General features: G+C 33.0%; 1 protein-coding gene across 1 annotated transcript; it reads right to left on the bottom strand.

The window, feature by feature from the left end:
* Nucleotides 1–1914: 1914 nt before the first annotated feature.
* Nucleotides 1915–5869, bottom strand: LOC105335552 (hypothetical protein). Its single transcript, XM_011439504.4, has 5 exons — nt 5667–5869; nt 3873–3948; nt 3206–3393; nt 2936–3058; nt 1915–2670 (listed from the first exon to the last, which is right to left on the bottom strand). Exons 1-5 carry the CDS (start codon nt 5715–5717, stop codon nt 2080–2082), a joined length of 1029 nt encoding a protein of 342 aa, XP_011437806.3. The 5' UTR covers nt 5718–5869; the 3' UTR covers nt 1915–2079.
* Nucleotides 5870–18353: the final 12484 nt, after the last annotated feature.

Raw genomic sequence — 18353 nt, 5'->3', positions numbered from 1 at the left:
TTGATCTGTAACTTAAAGCTTATTCTCCGATCATTATATAATTGGTGTTCTGTATATGAGACTCCTCCAATGAACTACAGAGTGTTTTGGTCTCTTATCAAGCATTATGCTGTCCCATTGGTGTAATGCAAAGACCATCCACAATTTGCCATAGGTACATGTAATAACAATAACTGCATGGTTCATGTTCTAATTTTTGTTTGAGGGTATTGGAATTATTTCAAAATAATTTTCTAACAAATCAATAGGTTATCTTCAACAGTTCAAGGAAAGCTTTAGTGGATCTTGGTTGACATGATAAGGTGATAACCTGATACTAAAGATTTGTCATTCGATCTAGCTATACACTAAGATCGATATCTTCTAATTTTTTCGAATTTAAGAATTGGGATATGCCCACAATTCTATACACTAGAAGATATAATTTATTTTGTGCGATTAATACTATTCAATACAAGTAATCAAACAATCGAACAGACAAATAATGAAAACAAATATACAAATCTATATATCAATTTATCGCAAATCTTACATGAAAGTATTCGCTACGACCGATGTAGCATTGCGTTGAGTGATGACACTTTCTAATCGGTGTGTATTTCAATTGTGATTTGAAATAAAGATTCTGATTGGTGCATTTATATGGACCCGCCCATTTATCAAATGCATGTTGAGAACATGATGCTAACACGTGGAAAGATATGTCGGAGAAAGAAAACATCTCATAAAGTTGTACTAGCAAGTTAAAATTTACGTTCAGAGTTATTTAATAACAAACGGGGAGATGTTCACGTACATGTGTAAAATATTAATGAAGAGAAAAAGAAAAAGTTCCCTAAAAGCAGGGATCGGCGCATATAGATTATCAGTCACAGAATAAGATTGTACTTCGCTTACGAATAATGTCATTCAGTTCATTGTGAAAAAAAATCGCCAGAAACTGTTTAGTGAACAAATAAATTTTACGTTAGCGTTCATAATGAACCATATACTGTTTATGGAAAATCGCATGAGTTGAACTGTTTTTCCTCATAAAAAACTTGTTGCAAAATGTAGATCCACGGGTGGACACGCCGTGAAATCCATTAGACGTTTTACAGCATATGTCTTCACTGTTTTATTTACAATAAATATGTACTGAAATCTTTTAAACATCGTCAACAGCTCCGCAAAATGAAGACGTGTGGTTTGTTTATATACATTGAAAACTGTAAAATGGCGACTCGATCTGCACGTGAATTATACAATCCGAGGTCGATTAGCGTGTCAGTGTCAACATCAGAAGTAAATATTGTGTGATGAATATCGAAAAACATATAATAAAATGAATATTTATACAGACTAAGTGAGTTACAAAATAATGTTGATCACAGATCAGTCCAAAATTGAACACGTTTACATGCCGTAAAATTCAATTTTTTGGTATGTTTGAAAACACATGCACACTTGTAGTTCTAAGTGTGTCATATTAATCAGTCAAATTTCAACAAAATGCAACATAGGCTATGTAATATTTATTGTCAGTATCTGTTGTGAATTCTTTGGAATAAGCTACAACAAAATAAATATAGCTTCATCTTAAATTGATGCGTTTAACAGCTAAAAGGATTTGAATTTTTCGATGAAGTATGTATTATATTTAAAAATGAATTGGGGATTGAACCTGTTTTAACAGCGTGTTTTTGACAATTGTTTACACCAAAAAAGAAGATGCGATTATTGTGAGAACTCTTAGTCAATTATTGCAGAAACGACACAAATACCACGTCAGCAGGTATGGGTGGGCGGGTACTAAAACGGCCAATGAAAATGCTTGTTTATATAACTGCAACTCGCAATCCCGATAGTGTCGTCACTCAACGCATCAGTTTATCACTCGCAGCGAATACACCCGTGTAAGATTTGCGATAATATGTTTCAGGATAAATAGGAATATTTAGTGTATATATCTAACATGAACAGTGTATAATGCTGTGTCAAAATACAATTTAACATTACATCCGACGCAAGGTGGATGAAAAAAACCTTTCTTAATAAAAATATACGTTTTATATCTTTGGCGAAAAGCAATTAAAAACGTTATAGTTTAGATGTTTGTTCTGTCTTTACGTTAACGTTGGCTCCGTGCACGTCAACGGAGAACGACACGTGTCCATTGTCATGACTAGAGTTGCCGTTCTTTAGAATCCCTTTTTGCTCCTCTTTTGAACGTTTCACTAACCCATCGTCATCATCGTCTGCCTCTTTGCTCAATCCAAGAGAAATCTTCTTCTCTAGCTGTTTGATCTCTTTGGTGAAGGCAGCTTTCTCCGTTTTCACTTCTTGCTCGTATGATAGAATGGTGTTTTCTCCGTACCAGTTTGGCTCGGTCGGATTGCGGCGCATTCCCGGAATATCCTCCACGGATTCCGAAACGATCATCTTGAGATCGGGACTAGAACCCGGATGACTACCCAATTTCATGACGGGTTTCCCCCTTTTCATTCGCCTTTTGGCTCTAATTCCAAACGGAATTCCCAGAGCCAATATAACGATGATTAGCACCAAGACTCCTGCGAAAATGGCGGAATGAAGAGAGTAGTCAGATGGATTCTCGGTCTTTTTCTCAATCCGAACAATGAATGGAAGAGGGTTTGACACTGCCTGCCTATGATTGTTTGTGAGTACAACCTATAAAAACAGACACAATTGTTGTAATCAGATTGTTGCCTTATTTAAAAACGCATTTTAACGCCAATTCTTAAAATACCGTTGGCTTTTTTTTTCAATGTTACTTTTCAAAAGATGCAATCTGGCACCTGTTTATCATTATGTTTTTTTTAAATTTTAGACATTGCTCAAAATATGATATACAATGGGTATAAAAGAATCGTTAGCGTTATTCTCTGAAAACATAAAATGGACAACAACAGTATTTTAATATAAATGTGCTCACATAGAATTTGAGTTCTTTCTCATCCTGTAATTTAGCTGTGTTGTTTGTGTCCACCACTATGTAGTTGTCTTTGTTGACGGAGAAGTGTTCCGTGTCGAACACTCGGAAAATGGGAGCGGGGCCCTGTAAAAATGGGAAACAATGTCACGTTAATTTTTTTGGTGCAAAAATGACTATTACATGTACAACACAAATAAAATGAAAGTGTTTTTTTTTCAGAATAAAATTATTGATGTAGAAGAAGCATTTATGATTGAATTAGAGGCGTACCGATGTGTTTCTAGATTTTCTAATTTTGAGTCGGATGTACTTGACTTCGTTTCCATTCTCTGTAAGAGTTTCGCCATCTTCTAGATTCACCAGTATCCTGTCCCCCGACTCAAGATCAGGAAAGAGGTACCCTTCCATTGCATGACCCTCGCTGTCGATTTCATAGTCGTAGACATCGTGGGTTTCCTCTACAAACAAACAAACAGAATTAGAAATGAATGGTTGTGTTATTAGTATTACAATGGAATCATTTAATTATTTAATTTAGCTGAATATACCGGTATTCATGATAATCTTTTTTGCTTTTCGACAAGGGTATTGGTTGATATGTTTGATAATGTAAACCAATCATTGATAAATAGTCATGAATAATCATTATTTATCTCTAAATGTGACACATTTTACTTCTCTAATCTTTTGAGCATCAAAAATACAAGGTCTCGTTGATGGATATATACCACCCTGTTCTGTATATATATATCTATCTATCATATACCTTTGACATATTATTATTGACTCGCCCAATATAGACATTGACACGGATAAAAGACGACATTTTCACAGATAAAATCCATTTCGACAACACGCAGTTGGATCATAGATTTGAACTTCTTATCAACATTTTAAACACAACATATTTCTAGACATAAACAAGTGACCCTCTCACCTGACACGGCACTTCCGAACACAATCGCACACGTGAGAAGTAAAAGTTTCCATTGTGTCATCTTCAAAATTATTTCCTGAATCAATAGAACAAAAATTATTTATATTCCTAATATGTATTTTAATTTACAAGTTCCCAGCTGGTATCCTTAGTTTCAAAGAAGCTGGTTTATGTTCACAAATCACGTGTTTCAATATGGAAATGTCTTTTGCTAATGAATGAGTGAATGAGTAGTAGTATAAGGACCGAAAACAAACCGGAAGATGACTTCTGAGTTACGTCTTGTTTATGACTGGTGACGTAATAATGTCCCCGGGGGTAGAGCTTGCCGTGTATTAGGGAGACACACCGGTAGTTACGTACACCCGGGTGCGAGCATTTGCACATAATGTCTCATTCCTGACCCACCTTAACCCCATCCGTTACGTTTCTACAGGGAGTGGGGTACGGTTTGCGAGTGCATGTGCACCGAACTCTGTACTTTCTGCTCATTTTTACAATATACCCAGTGTGAATTGTCGTTAATTCATAATGTATAAATATCTTTTGTTCATATTCGCATTTCATTTTCTTATTCCATTGTACTTTAATTTTTTTCTTGCGGTTTTATTCCATAGAATTCCTGAAAAAATTCTAATTACGACAAGTCCAAAGAAATTGTTCTGAAATTCAATCAGAAGCTATCTAATTTTGAGTTTGTGACTTTAGATATTATTTCTTAGAGTTTTAATAGGTGTATGTCTTATTCATTTTTGATTTATTATTTTCACTGAGGTCAGACGACACGTTCCTCGAAAAATTATGATTATCTGTCAAATTTTCAATGGCCTGATAATATACCAAATAAAAATATTATTATATGATATGAGTTTCAAAATGATTAACATTTTAAATATATATTCATGTATATGCCAAAAAATTTATATCAGCATTTCAAGTGTATTTTCAATAAGATTATATAGGAAAATGTATACTCTAGTATCTCGCACAAATGCCCGGTAAGGTACCCTAATTTTTAACAAGAAAGCTTGTCAAAGTAGTTGTAAATCAATAACAAATTCCTGAAAAAAAGTTATATTAAATTGAGGAACGTGTCATCTGAACTTAAAATTCAATATATCTGATCCCCTTGCTATCAGTATTAATTTTAAAAAAAAACATTCGATCGTTTAGTTCCTGTTTTATGAATGTTTCCTCTTTCTTTAAGGTGGCACACCTTAACCCGGATGGTAACGAATTGACCGACAATTAACAAACCCCCAGGATGTAAACTATACATGCAAGTAGAGACACGTGTCTCCAATTTCTACATACATGCACATGTTAACGTTATGCAGAATGTATCCAAATATAGCTTGACAAAACTTTTTTTCGGTTAACGATCAGAATAATTATAATAATAACAATAATAATAATAATAAACAAGGTACTTGCAACACTGATATGACCTAGGCGATTTTTCACAGATAAAAAAAAATTAATTCTGAAGGATACCCCTTTTAATAATATTAAAAGCAACATGGTAAAATTATCATGTGGGGTTGATAAGAGTGTATGAATCGAATTCATATCATTTGATAAATAAATGGAAAATTAATAATAAAAATATAATGCGTACTTTTTTTCTGCAAAAAAAAAAATGAATATATTTTTTAGCATTAATGGAAAATTATAGTATAATTTATATTGAGTGCATGCATTATAAACGATTTATCCAAGTACAAAGAAAAATGATCTATAAGAGCTATCTTTGCAAAAATGATTACAAGCAATGAATTATTTTTCAAAACTCACGTTAAAATACCAACAAAGGGTTCCACTGACAGTTTTGTGTATTCCTCTCATATGATCAAAGTCTGTCGTAAAGCCTTCCGACAAATGCCCTAATATCCAAGCATTCGATGAATGTGTTTAAGATGTATTAAGAAATCGCATGGCCTGCGAAGCTTTATCTTTGATAAATAAACTTGAAGCCGCGTCCTAACGAATGTGTACTTTAAAATGTACCCAAATGTCCCGCTATTGTACGAATACCTTATCTAGATACTTCTATCCCCCTCCCAAATATATAAACTGTAAATAAGTCATTTTAGTACTGCTTCGTTTCATAGTAAATGTACTTAACTTTTATTTCACACATTCTCATCAACGTATTGTTAATATTTAAAAAAAAAATTTAATTATTTATTTGTAATCAGCATAATACTTGTTTTTCATTACATTTGTCGTTTTATAATAAAAACATACTGGCATTTGATATCAAAAACTTAAATTTTGCAAGAAATACCGTATTGCAACCTACTGACACAGGTACCTAAGAACAACAAAATCATTTTATTCGATATTAACACAGACAGGGATGTTGTAAACATATACATGTACTGATGCATGGACTATAGTAATTGTTTAATTATGTTAAACAAACATGCTTCAGATTCCAAAGGAAGATAAAAGATGTCCATTTCGGAGAAAATTATTGATAAGACGAACAACATCGATATCGTCTATTTACCCCTATGACCTGCACCACCCCCGTTTTGTTTTCATGCTCAAATAATATTTATTAATTCCTGTGTTTATATCGTCTGAAAACTACAGATTTTTTGAACGAATGAAAATTTTAGACGGTAAAAACCGGATATTTATTCATTAGATAGATATATCTGTAAAGTGTATTAAGCTGTATAATTAATAATTAAGCTGCTTTAATTTCTCTCTCATAGGAAAATTTTAACGCCTGTTTACTCATTGGATGCAATCTTTATGTAAAAGTACATTAAACGTTTTAAACCGAACGGCAAGACTACACTAGTAAAAAGGCTTTTGAAGGAATTATAAAAACTTAACATCAGCAATTTTGCAATGCGTGGATAAGCAATTTCGAATCACGCAAGTCCAGCGTGCCCAACGATCAGGCGAAGAGTCTTCGAAAAATCAGACTTTGCGTAATCTGATTAATTGATTTTGTGAATTGGTGCTTTCTGGCGTTTGTTTCTGATAATAGCCCCCTTATCTGTCGAGCTCATTGCCTTTTAATTCTAAAAAGTATGGATTCTAAAATATGCATTGGTTTGGGCGGAATATTGGTATAGTGCACAATTTGTAATCCTTATGACATCAACGAGCTGCGTGTTCTAGTTTTTTTTATGAACTTAGAAATTAGTATTCATTACCGGTGAACTATTATTTATTTAGTCCTCGCGTTCCCCTTCCAGATATATTTGTTTATAACTTCATACAAGATTGTATTGTGTTTATTTTTTGGATTTTAATCAATTCTTCTATGCAGTTACTCTGGCAAAACGATAGGAACTAGGCACAACCCATGAATGGGAAACCATCACCGCTGACAAGACTTAGAACATGAACTTGAAAATAGTCGATAAATCCGATGTCATGTATTTAGAAGCATTGTTTTTAAAAAAAACTTATAATTTATAAATTTCTTGAAAATAGTCAGATTTTATATGGTACGAACAATTTATAATTTTTTGGTAGTTCTATGTGTTCCTACGCGGCCAGATGACCGATTTGCTGTCATTTATAACCAAAGCGTCATTTATACAGTCTAGACTTATTATAGTTTGTTTGTTAAAAATTGCTTGGGTTAAATTTTCAAGAAATATTTCGATTACTAATACATAATGCATCGAAGTGTTCGATTGCGTTTATTCTTTATATGATACACAGCATGATTCATATGGGTTTTTCCGACTAAAGCTTGGAATTCGTTTATTGTAAAATAAACAATAATCAATAACATCAACTCTCGTCAGTACCTCAGTACTTTGTTTTTTTTAAAATCTTGGTACCACGTGAAGGTCTTTTCACCTCATTTTTTTTGCTATTTAGATGTTTATTTTTCTACAAATGTCATGTGATTTAGGTCTTTCGACATATTTTGATTTCTGTCAGTCGTCCAATTTTTATTTTTTTCCTTTGAAACTGTTGAGCCAAAAATTTATGTAGCATTTGTGATTCAGTTCAGTTCAGTTCAGTTCAGTTTATTTCACTCAACACCATATAATGGTACAAGAGTACATAAGAAGAACAAACATATTTACATATATACAATAAAGTTGTAAAGTTCAAGAAAGTAAGTGGGGTGAACGAACAGTATGATTAATTTTTGAAATAAAGAAACACAATTTTCTTAATGTGATATAATCGACTGAAGACATGATTTCATAGAACTTTTTAGTGTTAAGAGAAGAACAGTAATATGTATCTAAAAACTGACTTCGTAATTTACTTAATGCCTTGCATTCTAATATAACATGAAATTCATCACCAATTTTGTTACAATTACACAAATTACAATAACGTTTACTTCTTTCAACAATACCCCACCTTCCTATTTCAACAGGAAGATGATGATTTGTAGTTCTAAACTTAACTAATATTTTTCTTAATTTATTGGGTAACAAGAGTAAGTAGCGTTCACATTCAGAATTTGTTTTATAAATTCTATATATAACACCCTTAGTCGATTCCTGAATATCGTTATGCCATTTTTGTAAAAATTGATCTCTTAACCTTTGGTTAATAGTTGAAAAATGCATACATTTTAAAAACGAGCCGTATCCCTTTCGGCGAAAGATTTTTGTTTAAAACTTTTAAACATTGTTCTCTGAATTTTTTTTATATCTACCTCAAGGCATTGCAAAGACAATTAGCACAGTATAATAATGATCAAGAAGGTATCAATCAATTTTTTAGAGCACGGCTCACGGTTGTACCTGTATTGCTGTATGGTTGCGAAGTATGGGGTTTTGAAAATCTTGATAGTATTGAACGTGTTCACCTAAAGTTTTTAAAGCACATTTTATGTTTAAAAAGTAGTACTCCAAACTATATGGTTTACGGAGAAACAGGTCGTTTTCCTTTATCTGTAATTGTATTTACTAGAATGGTATCATACTGGTGTAAATTAATTTCTAGTACTAATACTAGCATTACAAATATATTATACCGGTACTTGTTGAATCAGACTGAAAATACAACCAGTACTAACCCTTGGATTGATTGTATTCGTCATGTTTTTAACTCATGTGGTTTATCAAATGTTTGGCATAGTCAGTTTTTAAATATTGTTAATCAAAAATGGGTTTCAACGGCAGTTAAACAGAGATTACAAGATCAATTTATTCAAAAGTGGCATGCTGATATAAATAATTCATCAAAAGGAGTAATATATAAAAATTTTAAAACAAATTTTGGATATGAAAAATATTTAGATATTTTACCCCTGAAATTCAGAAAAATTCTAGGTAAATTTCATACTTCAAATCACCATCTACCAGTTGAACTGGGAAGATGGGAGGGTATCCCATTAAATGAAAGATTTTGTCCTCTCTGTAATACAAAACGTATAGCCGATGAATTTCATTATATTTTAGAATGTGATGCAATATCACAAGTCCGGAACAAGTTTATAGACAAAAAAATTTCAGCTAGACCTAATGTGTTAAAATTTTCGTATCTTATGACAACATGTAACCTGAAATTGCTGAGAAAATTGTGTATTTTCATAACAAAGATATACGAGGTAGTCTGTCCTCCATGAGTTTCACTTTGTATAACTTTTCCTAACTCTATAACCTTTATATTAATATAATTGTTTACCTCTGACCAATTTATATGTATATTTTAATGTTATTTTTGTCCTCATGTACCATATGTTTGAAACGGTTTTGAGCGAATAAATGAACTTGAACTTGGAGTGTAAGGATTACAGAATAGGGTTCCACTGGTTATATGGTGTTTTAAAATTATACATAACTCTTTTTCAGACTGTTCGTCTTTACACAGGATTTCATTTGTGACAAACTGGTTGTATAGGCATGACTAGCATAGATAATGGAATCTCATCAAATTATTCCATGATGCTGGATCATCACATCACCCAAACCTTTCCGTCTTATTTAGATCTATTTTATCATGATTTATCACTTCGAACTATTGACTGCCATGATTAGGTTACTTTATCTATTGGCTTATCAGTTCAATGAACTTGCTAATTTTGCAGCTAATTTTTAGATGTCGCATATGGCTCTACTATTTGAATTTCTTTAATATGAAGATTCATGTGAATACACAAATATAATGAAATTAGTCTGGACCCCCCTGTCACCCCTCACGATCCGCGCATGTCATTTCAGTATTGCATCTGTTCAGTCTAATATGGCTACAGTAACTCATACTCTACATGGTGAGGCTGTTTGTTTGGTGGAATTTGCACCATTACAGGCTTCTCAGTTTTTTTATGTAGGCAACTGTTCCTATGCCTACTCAAAGCTGAATAGGTGGTTAACTGCTCCCAGGATCTTCCTAATGTAGCCATTAAACAAGCTTTAAGCAAATCGCTATATTTATCAACTATAATATTTACGTTTTAAATGTCTATGTCTGTGATAACACGATGATTTTAAAAAATCACATAAATATGTCAATATTTTATTATTTAATCGAACAATTGCTGAAATTGAAATAAATATAAGTGACAAGATATCATTTTGTGAATATTATGAGGTGACAATTTCGGGTCGGAGCGTGATCAAATCTATCGTATACATGTAGGTCTTCCGGCTTTATTGGATTTGACCACACCCCGAACAAAATTATTACCTTATGATACTCAAGGAATTATTCTTTAGTGTCTAATTTGATCCATTATTGATTTTTTTTCTCAATTGATAAATTGACAACGATTGATTGATTGATTGAACAATTTGATTGATCGATTGTTATTGTGATGATTGATTGATTTATTGATTGATTAATCGTGCAGCCATATACCTGCTCACCAAGTAGATGACATGACGGTTGTGAAAAGGCATGGTTAATTTTTAGGAGTTGATTTTAATCAACTACTTTTGCAAAACAGAAGTGAAACAATGTTTGGACCTCCTAAGCACAAATCATCACTGACAACAATTAGTTCTTAGAAATAATCAATAAATTCGATATAATGTATTTAGCAGCATTGCTTTCAATAAAAATTCATAGATAAATTGAAAATAGCTGGATTTTAATGATACGAACAATTTAGATATTTTTTTAAGTTGTTTGTATTCCTACTCCAAAGGTTTACTAAAGCGCCATTTCTACAGCAGCTGCGTTTGAAATCAAGAGGGGCTAGACAATCAAATCTAAGATAGAAACAGTACTGGCATAGACTAGACTTTATTATTACTTTTTGTTAAGAATTGCCTGGATACAATTTTTTCAGAAATATTTTGATGACTCATACTTAATGCACCGCTGAGTTTGATCCCGTTAATTCTATTTTTAAATATTACACACGATGATTCAAATAGGGTTTTCCGTCTACAGCTCGGGTTTCAGGTCGGGAAACCTCGAGAATTGATATTACAAACAAATGTGCGTAATTATTCAAATACGGCTTAGAAACTACTTGCCATGCGAAAAAGATAAAAAAAACTCTGATTTTTAAATAAAAACAAAAAAATAAAATAAATAAACTCCTGTCAGTACTTTGATATTACATAACTCATGACAAAAACCACCACTTGGTTTTTTATAAACTAGTGGAAATTAAAATTATTCTTTCAAATAAATGTAGTTCTCAAATCTTGTTTATTCGATTTCAAAAGAACTTCTACTTGGTGGAGACCCAAGGGTTCGGATTTCAATTTTGTGAAATTTTAAATTCAGTAAATCCCCATTGTAGGAAGATGTGGTACAAATACAATTGCAGACAATACAGTGACTAGTACACACCAATATTTATTCATTTGCAAGAAAATTTGTGAGGTTTTTTAAAACATCCAAGTCAAGAGAGTTAATTGCCGTGAACCAGTTTCTTTAAAGTTCTTTGCAGTTGTAAAGTTGGGCTTGTGGTCGAAAAAATTAGTCGCTGCCAACCAGTTTTTAACTGGGTTACTGCGAAGTATGTCGTGATGACAGTTGTTTAACAGTTGACATACTTTCAGCAGAGATGTTATCCCATTGATATTTCGTTTCATCATCTGTTGTCGGTTGTATTTTTGTATCTTACTGATAGAGACGCGGCACATTTAAATTGGCTACCGACGATGAATACATTTCATACACATGACATACATAATATATATAGCCCTCCAAATGCTGAATATAGAATCAAAGTTTTAATTAAAATTCAGTTTAACAGACTAACAATTTTAATTGTTCATCTATAATGTTAAAATCTTGTTTTTGAGCAACATGATTTTTTATATCATATTGTTATTTAATTTTACTTATCATCAAATTTTCATTCTGTGAATCCATTATACATGATTTTTTTTGTTCTCAGGTGACCCTTAAATCCCTTGAGCCCCATGTTCAAAGGAGGCTCGATATAGATTTTTATAGGTAATAATAATTTCATGGGCAAAATTTAAGATATATAGCAACATTGCTCTAACAGGAATTAAATTAAACAATGTGGTTTTGTTTCAAACAAGCATTTCAATGGTTTGACATAATTGATGTCGTTTTGTTTGAATTTCCGCTTACAGAAATTCATATTTATTTAGAATTATAAATTTTGAGTTCAGTCAACGAAGAAATGAATTTGTGCCTCGCCCGGTGTTCCCCCGATTCGAGATAAGTAAACACAATCATGAATTGATTGCCTTGATTAAGCTTTTGACTTCTTTAACCTTTATTCAGCTCAAATGTGTGAGGGAAGTATTGATAATGCACTTTATGCATGTTTAATGGTAACGGGAATACAAACCCAGGACGCGCACTTAAAGTTGGACTTTAGAATCTCTCTCTCTCTCTCTCTCTCTCTCTCTCTCTCTCTCTCTCTCTCTCTCTCTCACAGATAAGATATAAGTTGTCAAGTAAAAAACAACAACAAACAACAACATTTGGTTTATATCAACTAGATATGGTAGACACATGATCATATAATTATGTATGGTGCTGTCAGTGGACGGATTTTGCTATTATTTTTGTCCTGTTTTAAGCCTCTGAAAGTTTTTCTCCTAGATGCACCGGCGATATTTTAATCAAGTATAACGACATCAATACAGAGTAAGCCATCCTTTCTTAATTTCAAAAACATGTAAATATTCCGACGTTGTCTCATATATTCCGACATTGTCTCATATATTCCGACATTGTTTCATATTTCGTCATGAATTGATCATTGCAGAAGTTCACTACTTTTAATGATATAAACATTGTCAAACTGAGAAAAAATTAGCTTATGACGTTACTAGGGCTGGGTAAAGGTCTCAACTTTATCATGTTTCGTTGTATTATTAAATTAATTTTTACTTTAAAAGTATCTATACTACTATATTAAAATAATAGACTCGAATTTTTTGTCTTTAATACCGAGAAATCGGAAGAATACTGTCTTTTGTTTTGTATATTTTAAACATCATTGGTACTTGAAGATTACCAATTTGTTTTTATTTTTTCTCAGTTAAGCTTCGCTTATTAATAATAAACGAAAAAGGTGTGTCGATATACCTATTTCGTAAATGTCCGATATGCAATGTCAACCCGTGCACGCACGGGTCAAAGCCTAGTACTTTAAAAAAAAATTCAGAAAGCTTACAAAAAATGACTATTATTATTATATGTGAATGAAACTGAGGAAGTAAAACCCATGTGTCAGATACTTAAATATACTTATTGTACATGTATGAATCATAGATCTATATGTTATCTTTCACCATACAAAATGACCAAGTACGAAATAACGTTTTCAGCACTCGTTCACTCCCCCATTATCCCCTTCCAAACAGAGTTAAGAAGATCGGTGTACAATACAAATTTACCCACGGATATCCGCCCTAAGATAACGTGACATTTCTATGTACTGTATAGTAAATGTCAATACAAAGTCTGCAATTTCTGAGGATTTAAGCATTTTGAAGTTATTAAGTATATATGATTTTTAGATACCCGCCCACCCGTCTGTCCGATAGAACATGCCATTCAGACCAATTCATTCACTTAAACTACCCGGTATGTACGATGGAATTCATTCACTCATTACATCATTGAGTATAGGATAAATGCAATCAATTGGTGTTTACATACATTGATTAATTTTTAAATCTTGATACAAATACAGGATTCTAGATCTTTAATATGTAATAATATATCTGATTATTTTACTTGTACAACTTGAGTTCGATGAATTGTAGATTTTTTTCTATGTTCTGTTTTGAATAATATAGTAACATTATTACGTACAAAGCAGTTGTGGATAATCTTTAGAATATATTATGAAGTCCCTCCATAATATTCAAACATGTGCCTCTATGGGTATTGGTAGAAACAATGCTTTTTATACTTTATAAGATCTTGTATATTTATTTCTTCTTTTGTTGTGTTTTATGCAAAAAGGAAAATGAAAATGGGAAATATTGGTTTCATACCACAGTACCCCATTGATATCTGATATTGGTGTGAGGGTTTTGAACAGCAGCCATAACGGACAGTGTGAAAGAAAGAAAGAAATATGTCCTAATCCCCTTTTGTGTATGGATAATATTAAAGCGGCAAAATGAGAATAATAAACTGTTCCCACTTCATTTCTACATCAATAAATCAATGAAATGTTTACTTTTCAATGAACAAAGCTCTATTTTTCAAGACTTGTTTTATCCATAGCGATTTGGGGTATCAATTTCACTTCAACATGAATTTCAAAATGATCTGGGCAAAACTACACACGTTTTTTTTTTCAATGGTGCTCATTGTAAATTGAAATAAATTGTTTATTTAACACTACAAAGAGCTTGACTATATATATATGAGTACTAGTAAACGATTTGGAGATTCAGGAATGCTAGTAATTTTAAAAAGTATTTTATTACAAGGTTGTATAGTTAATACATGTACATATACACTTACTTTGTTACAATGATAACAGTGGAATACCTATTTGAACTTTATAACCTTTGAGAGAAATCGTTTAATTTTAAGCAATGTATTCTTTAAAAATCATTTTTCCTTTAGACTAGATACATAAGTATGCTTATACATGTCTAAGAGTTTTCCTTTCGTAATGCTATCCATTCGAAAACCCATCGTCTTTAAATGGCCACAATATGGAGAGGTGATGGCGTGTACCTTCTTGATTAGTGTTTAAAGTAGTCCGAGTATCGCACTACGTCATAATACGGATTTTACAATATTGGTTCGACTTTTACAAAGCGTTTTTGATATCCGGTATTGATTTTGCTCTACATCGCTGTTGTAAACAATGGCAATAATAAGCATTTAGAACAGTAATATATGTATTCTATGAGAGATAGAAATGATTAATGTTGAGAAACTCGATTCTGTTAAAGTTAAATGAAAAACGAAGTTTCTGATTAACCAGGATCTCAGGTATGCTTATATCTTCTTTGTTTTGCCCCCCCCCCCCCCGATTTTTTCTTTTTCTTTAACTAAAAGCGGTTTGAATTAAGAGACAGAAGCTTTTTCGAGTTTAATCAATCATCAATTTATAAATGTTTAAATGATATCTAACATTGTTGACAGATCTAGGCAGAAAACTGTAGCAAAATGTGATTTTTACGGATTTTTTCGTCAGGGTCTACTTGGTTTAGAGCTTATAGCGTGAAAAGTAATCCGTCAACATATATTTTTTTTTAACAAATCTTTTTTCTAAGATGTCAATCTATAGAATAAACACCATGAATTTTAGTTTGAGTCCATAAAATAGTAAAAAAATTACCAAATGCGATACTAGCATTGCATTTTTTGTATTCTATTTTGATACATCAGGTCCATAAGGCGTACTTACTTAGAAAAATTTGCGCAAAATTTTTGATGAGATATGGCTTAAATAAATATTTATACTCTATTGTGAATGTTCAGTTCTAATTTTCCCAAAATTGGTAATTATTTTTATGAAAAACGGACGTCTGGCAAATTTCATAATTGTCAATAATTTTCGCAAGGGGGTATACCCGTCTGAGAGGTGATAACAAACAAACTAACATGTAAACATACATATTTTCTTTTGTATATGTATTGCTAGAATGTATATTTATCATTTAAAGCTAAGCTTTTAATGATTGAGCCCATTTAGTGCCGAGTATAGGACTACCTTAATGTCATTAGTGGATACCGGATGGTTACAGGTCGAATTCAAAGATCGATAACTCTTACTTGTGTATGAGATATTCTGAATCGCCAACTATACTATCGGAAAAAAGAAACTGAGCATTATTTGATATATGAAAAAAAAATTAAAAATTACAATGAACAAATTTTATTTTTTGTAATACTGTGAACACATGTATCCGTAACAACATCTCATAACACATTAATGTCAACGTCGAATAACGTCAATTTCAGCACACTCGAAAGTCACTGTTATTTGAAATTGAATTAACAAAATTAATAACGCATGTGACCACCATCTGCGTTCACAGATGCTTGACAGCGACGCCTCATTGATGCCACTAAAGTGTTCAAAAATGCTTGAGGGATGTTGTTCCAGATGTTGGTTAAAGCCTGGCCTAAATCAGCCAAAGTCATTGGCTGGTTTGGTAAACGGCGTAAACGTCTTTCCATTTCATCCCAGACGTGCTCGATCGGCGACAAATCGGGGGAAACAGCTGGCCAAGGCAAAACATCGACATTCTGTTGAACAAACAAGTCCCTGACTATACGTGCAACGTGTGTCCTTGCGTTGTCTTGCTGCAGAGTGATGTGATTTTGATGTCTCTGTATGAAGGGTATCACATGACGCTGAAAAATTTCATCTCGATAGCGTACGCCGGTGAGATTTCCATTGAGAATTTGTAGAGGGGTCCTTCCACGTGCTGATATTCCACCCCACACCATAACGCTACCTCCACCAAATTGTCGACGTTGCACAACACAAGCGTCCTGGTAACGCTCCCCACCGCGACGATACACCCTACAACGGCCGTCACTGCTATCCAAATGAAATCTATATTCATCAGTGAATAGAATATTGGCCCAGTCCTATGATGATGACGTTGAAGCAGTACTGGGCGCACCGCTGGACGTCTTGGTCTGATGTTTTGCTCACGCAGACGATTACGCAGTTCTTGGACTAATTGGTCGAAGCCTTGGAATGCTACGGGCAGTCAAACTTGCTGTCTGAATGCACAAGTCTAATGTGGTTGTACTGTTGACGTGACGTCACACGAGGTCGCCTAGAGCGCGGTCGATCCTGAATGTTGCCAGATTGTTGAAAACGTCTCCATAATGACTGGATTGTGTTCCTGTCTTGCTACAGTATTTTGTGCCATTCCAGCTTGCAGCATCTCAACAGTACGATTACGTTGGTTTTCGTTGAGTCGTGGCATGACATAGGGGTAAATTTTGTTGAAACTAAAGTGATTTCCTTAACAAAAAAAGGTTTAAACAAATCCTTTACAGTTCTTATTCCAAACAGTATTGTCCCATAAAACTCGTGCGTACAAATTCTTCAATAAACAACAGGTGCTCACTAACCATGAAAAAGTCCGTGCACCCGGACGGTTACCATCCGATATTGTCAAAAACATTACCATTATCGATTGTTTAAATTTTATAAATACAAGCAATGGATATAGAAAAATTATACTAAATTTTATAATGCACAGTTTCTTTTTTCCGCTAGTATACATTTATTCCCCTCCTCTACAGCAACTTAAATTAACTTCATTTTCCTAATAGCTAGCTGTTAGCTAGCTGCTAGCCAGTTAGCTGATTTATAATAAAACAAATACATTAATCTTTTTATCAAAATGTTAGCTATTTATTTTTTCAAAAACGAATTTTAGAAGGAATATATTGAGCGAATAAGGTAGTGCAATTGCCTATCGGTTCAATATTTTCTAAAATATTTATTTTGGCTTGTTACAGTCTCTTGAAGATGAAAAAAGAACATGTAAATCAACGGTTCTGTAGTGATAATTTGAAGCCTCTGAATGGTATCTCTAAATAATGACAATAGTTGAAACTATCATTTGATTGTCATAGATAAATACATGTTCATGGTATATGGCATTTTCACAAATACTTTTTTGCAACCTTGTATTTCATAGCTCATCTATTCATTCGTATTGTGTTGGAATAAATTACTGATGCTACGGGCTTGACATTTTTTTTTCTTAATTCAGATTGACAGTTCACACACTTTACAACACATCGGGTTTCATAAAAATATTGGTGAAAAGAAAATGAGTATAGCTGTAAAAAGACGTGCCATATTTATAAAAGAACAGTACGATAAAGTAAGCGTTCGTAATCGGACTATTATACAGCTTAAAATTAGTTTTTGCATAGCTGGTTTTCCTGGGCCTGTCTTGCCTGTTGGCAGTCTCAGCTGCTCTTAAAACAAGGCCTTGGACTTTCAGTAGGACGTTACTATCAATTTCTTGCGTCAAAACAAGTTAAAAATGACGCTGGTTTCATGTGAAATATACACCGATCGCATAGTGTTAGCTCAAAAGCCAGACAAATCTTGTTGATTTTAGAGAGCAATTGCTGAGTCGCTGACAA

Source organism: Magallana gigas, chromosome 3 (assembly GCF_963853765.1).
Source record: "Magallana gigas chromosome 3, xbMagGiga1.1, whole genome shotgun sequence".
NCBI classification, from domain to species: domain Eukaryota; kingdom Metazoa; phylum Mollusca; class Bivalvia; order Ostreida; family Ostreidae; genus Magallana; species Magallana gigas.
This window is presented reverse-complemented; position numbering and strand designations above follow the sequence as displayed.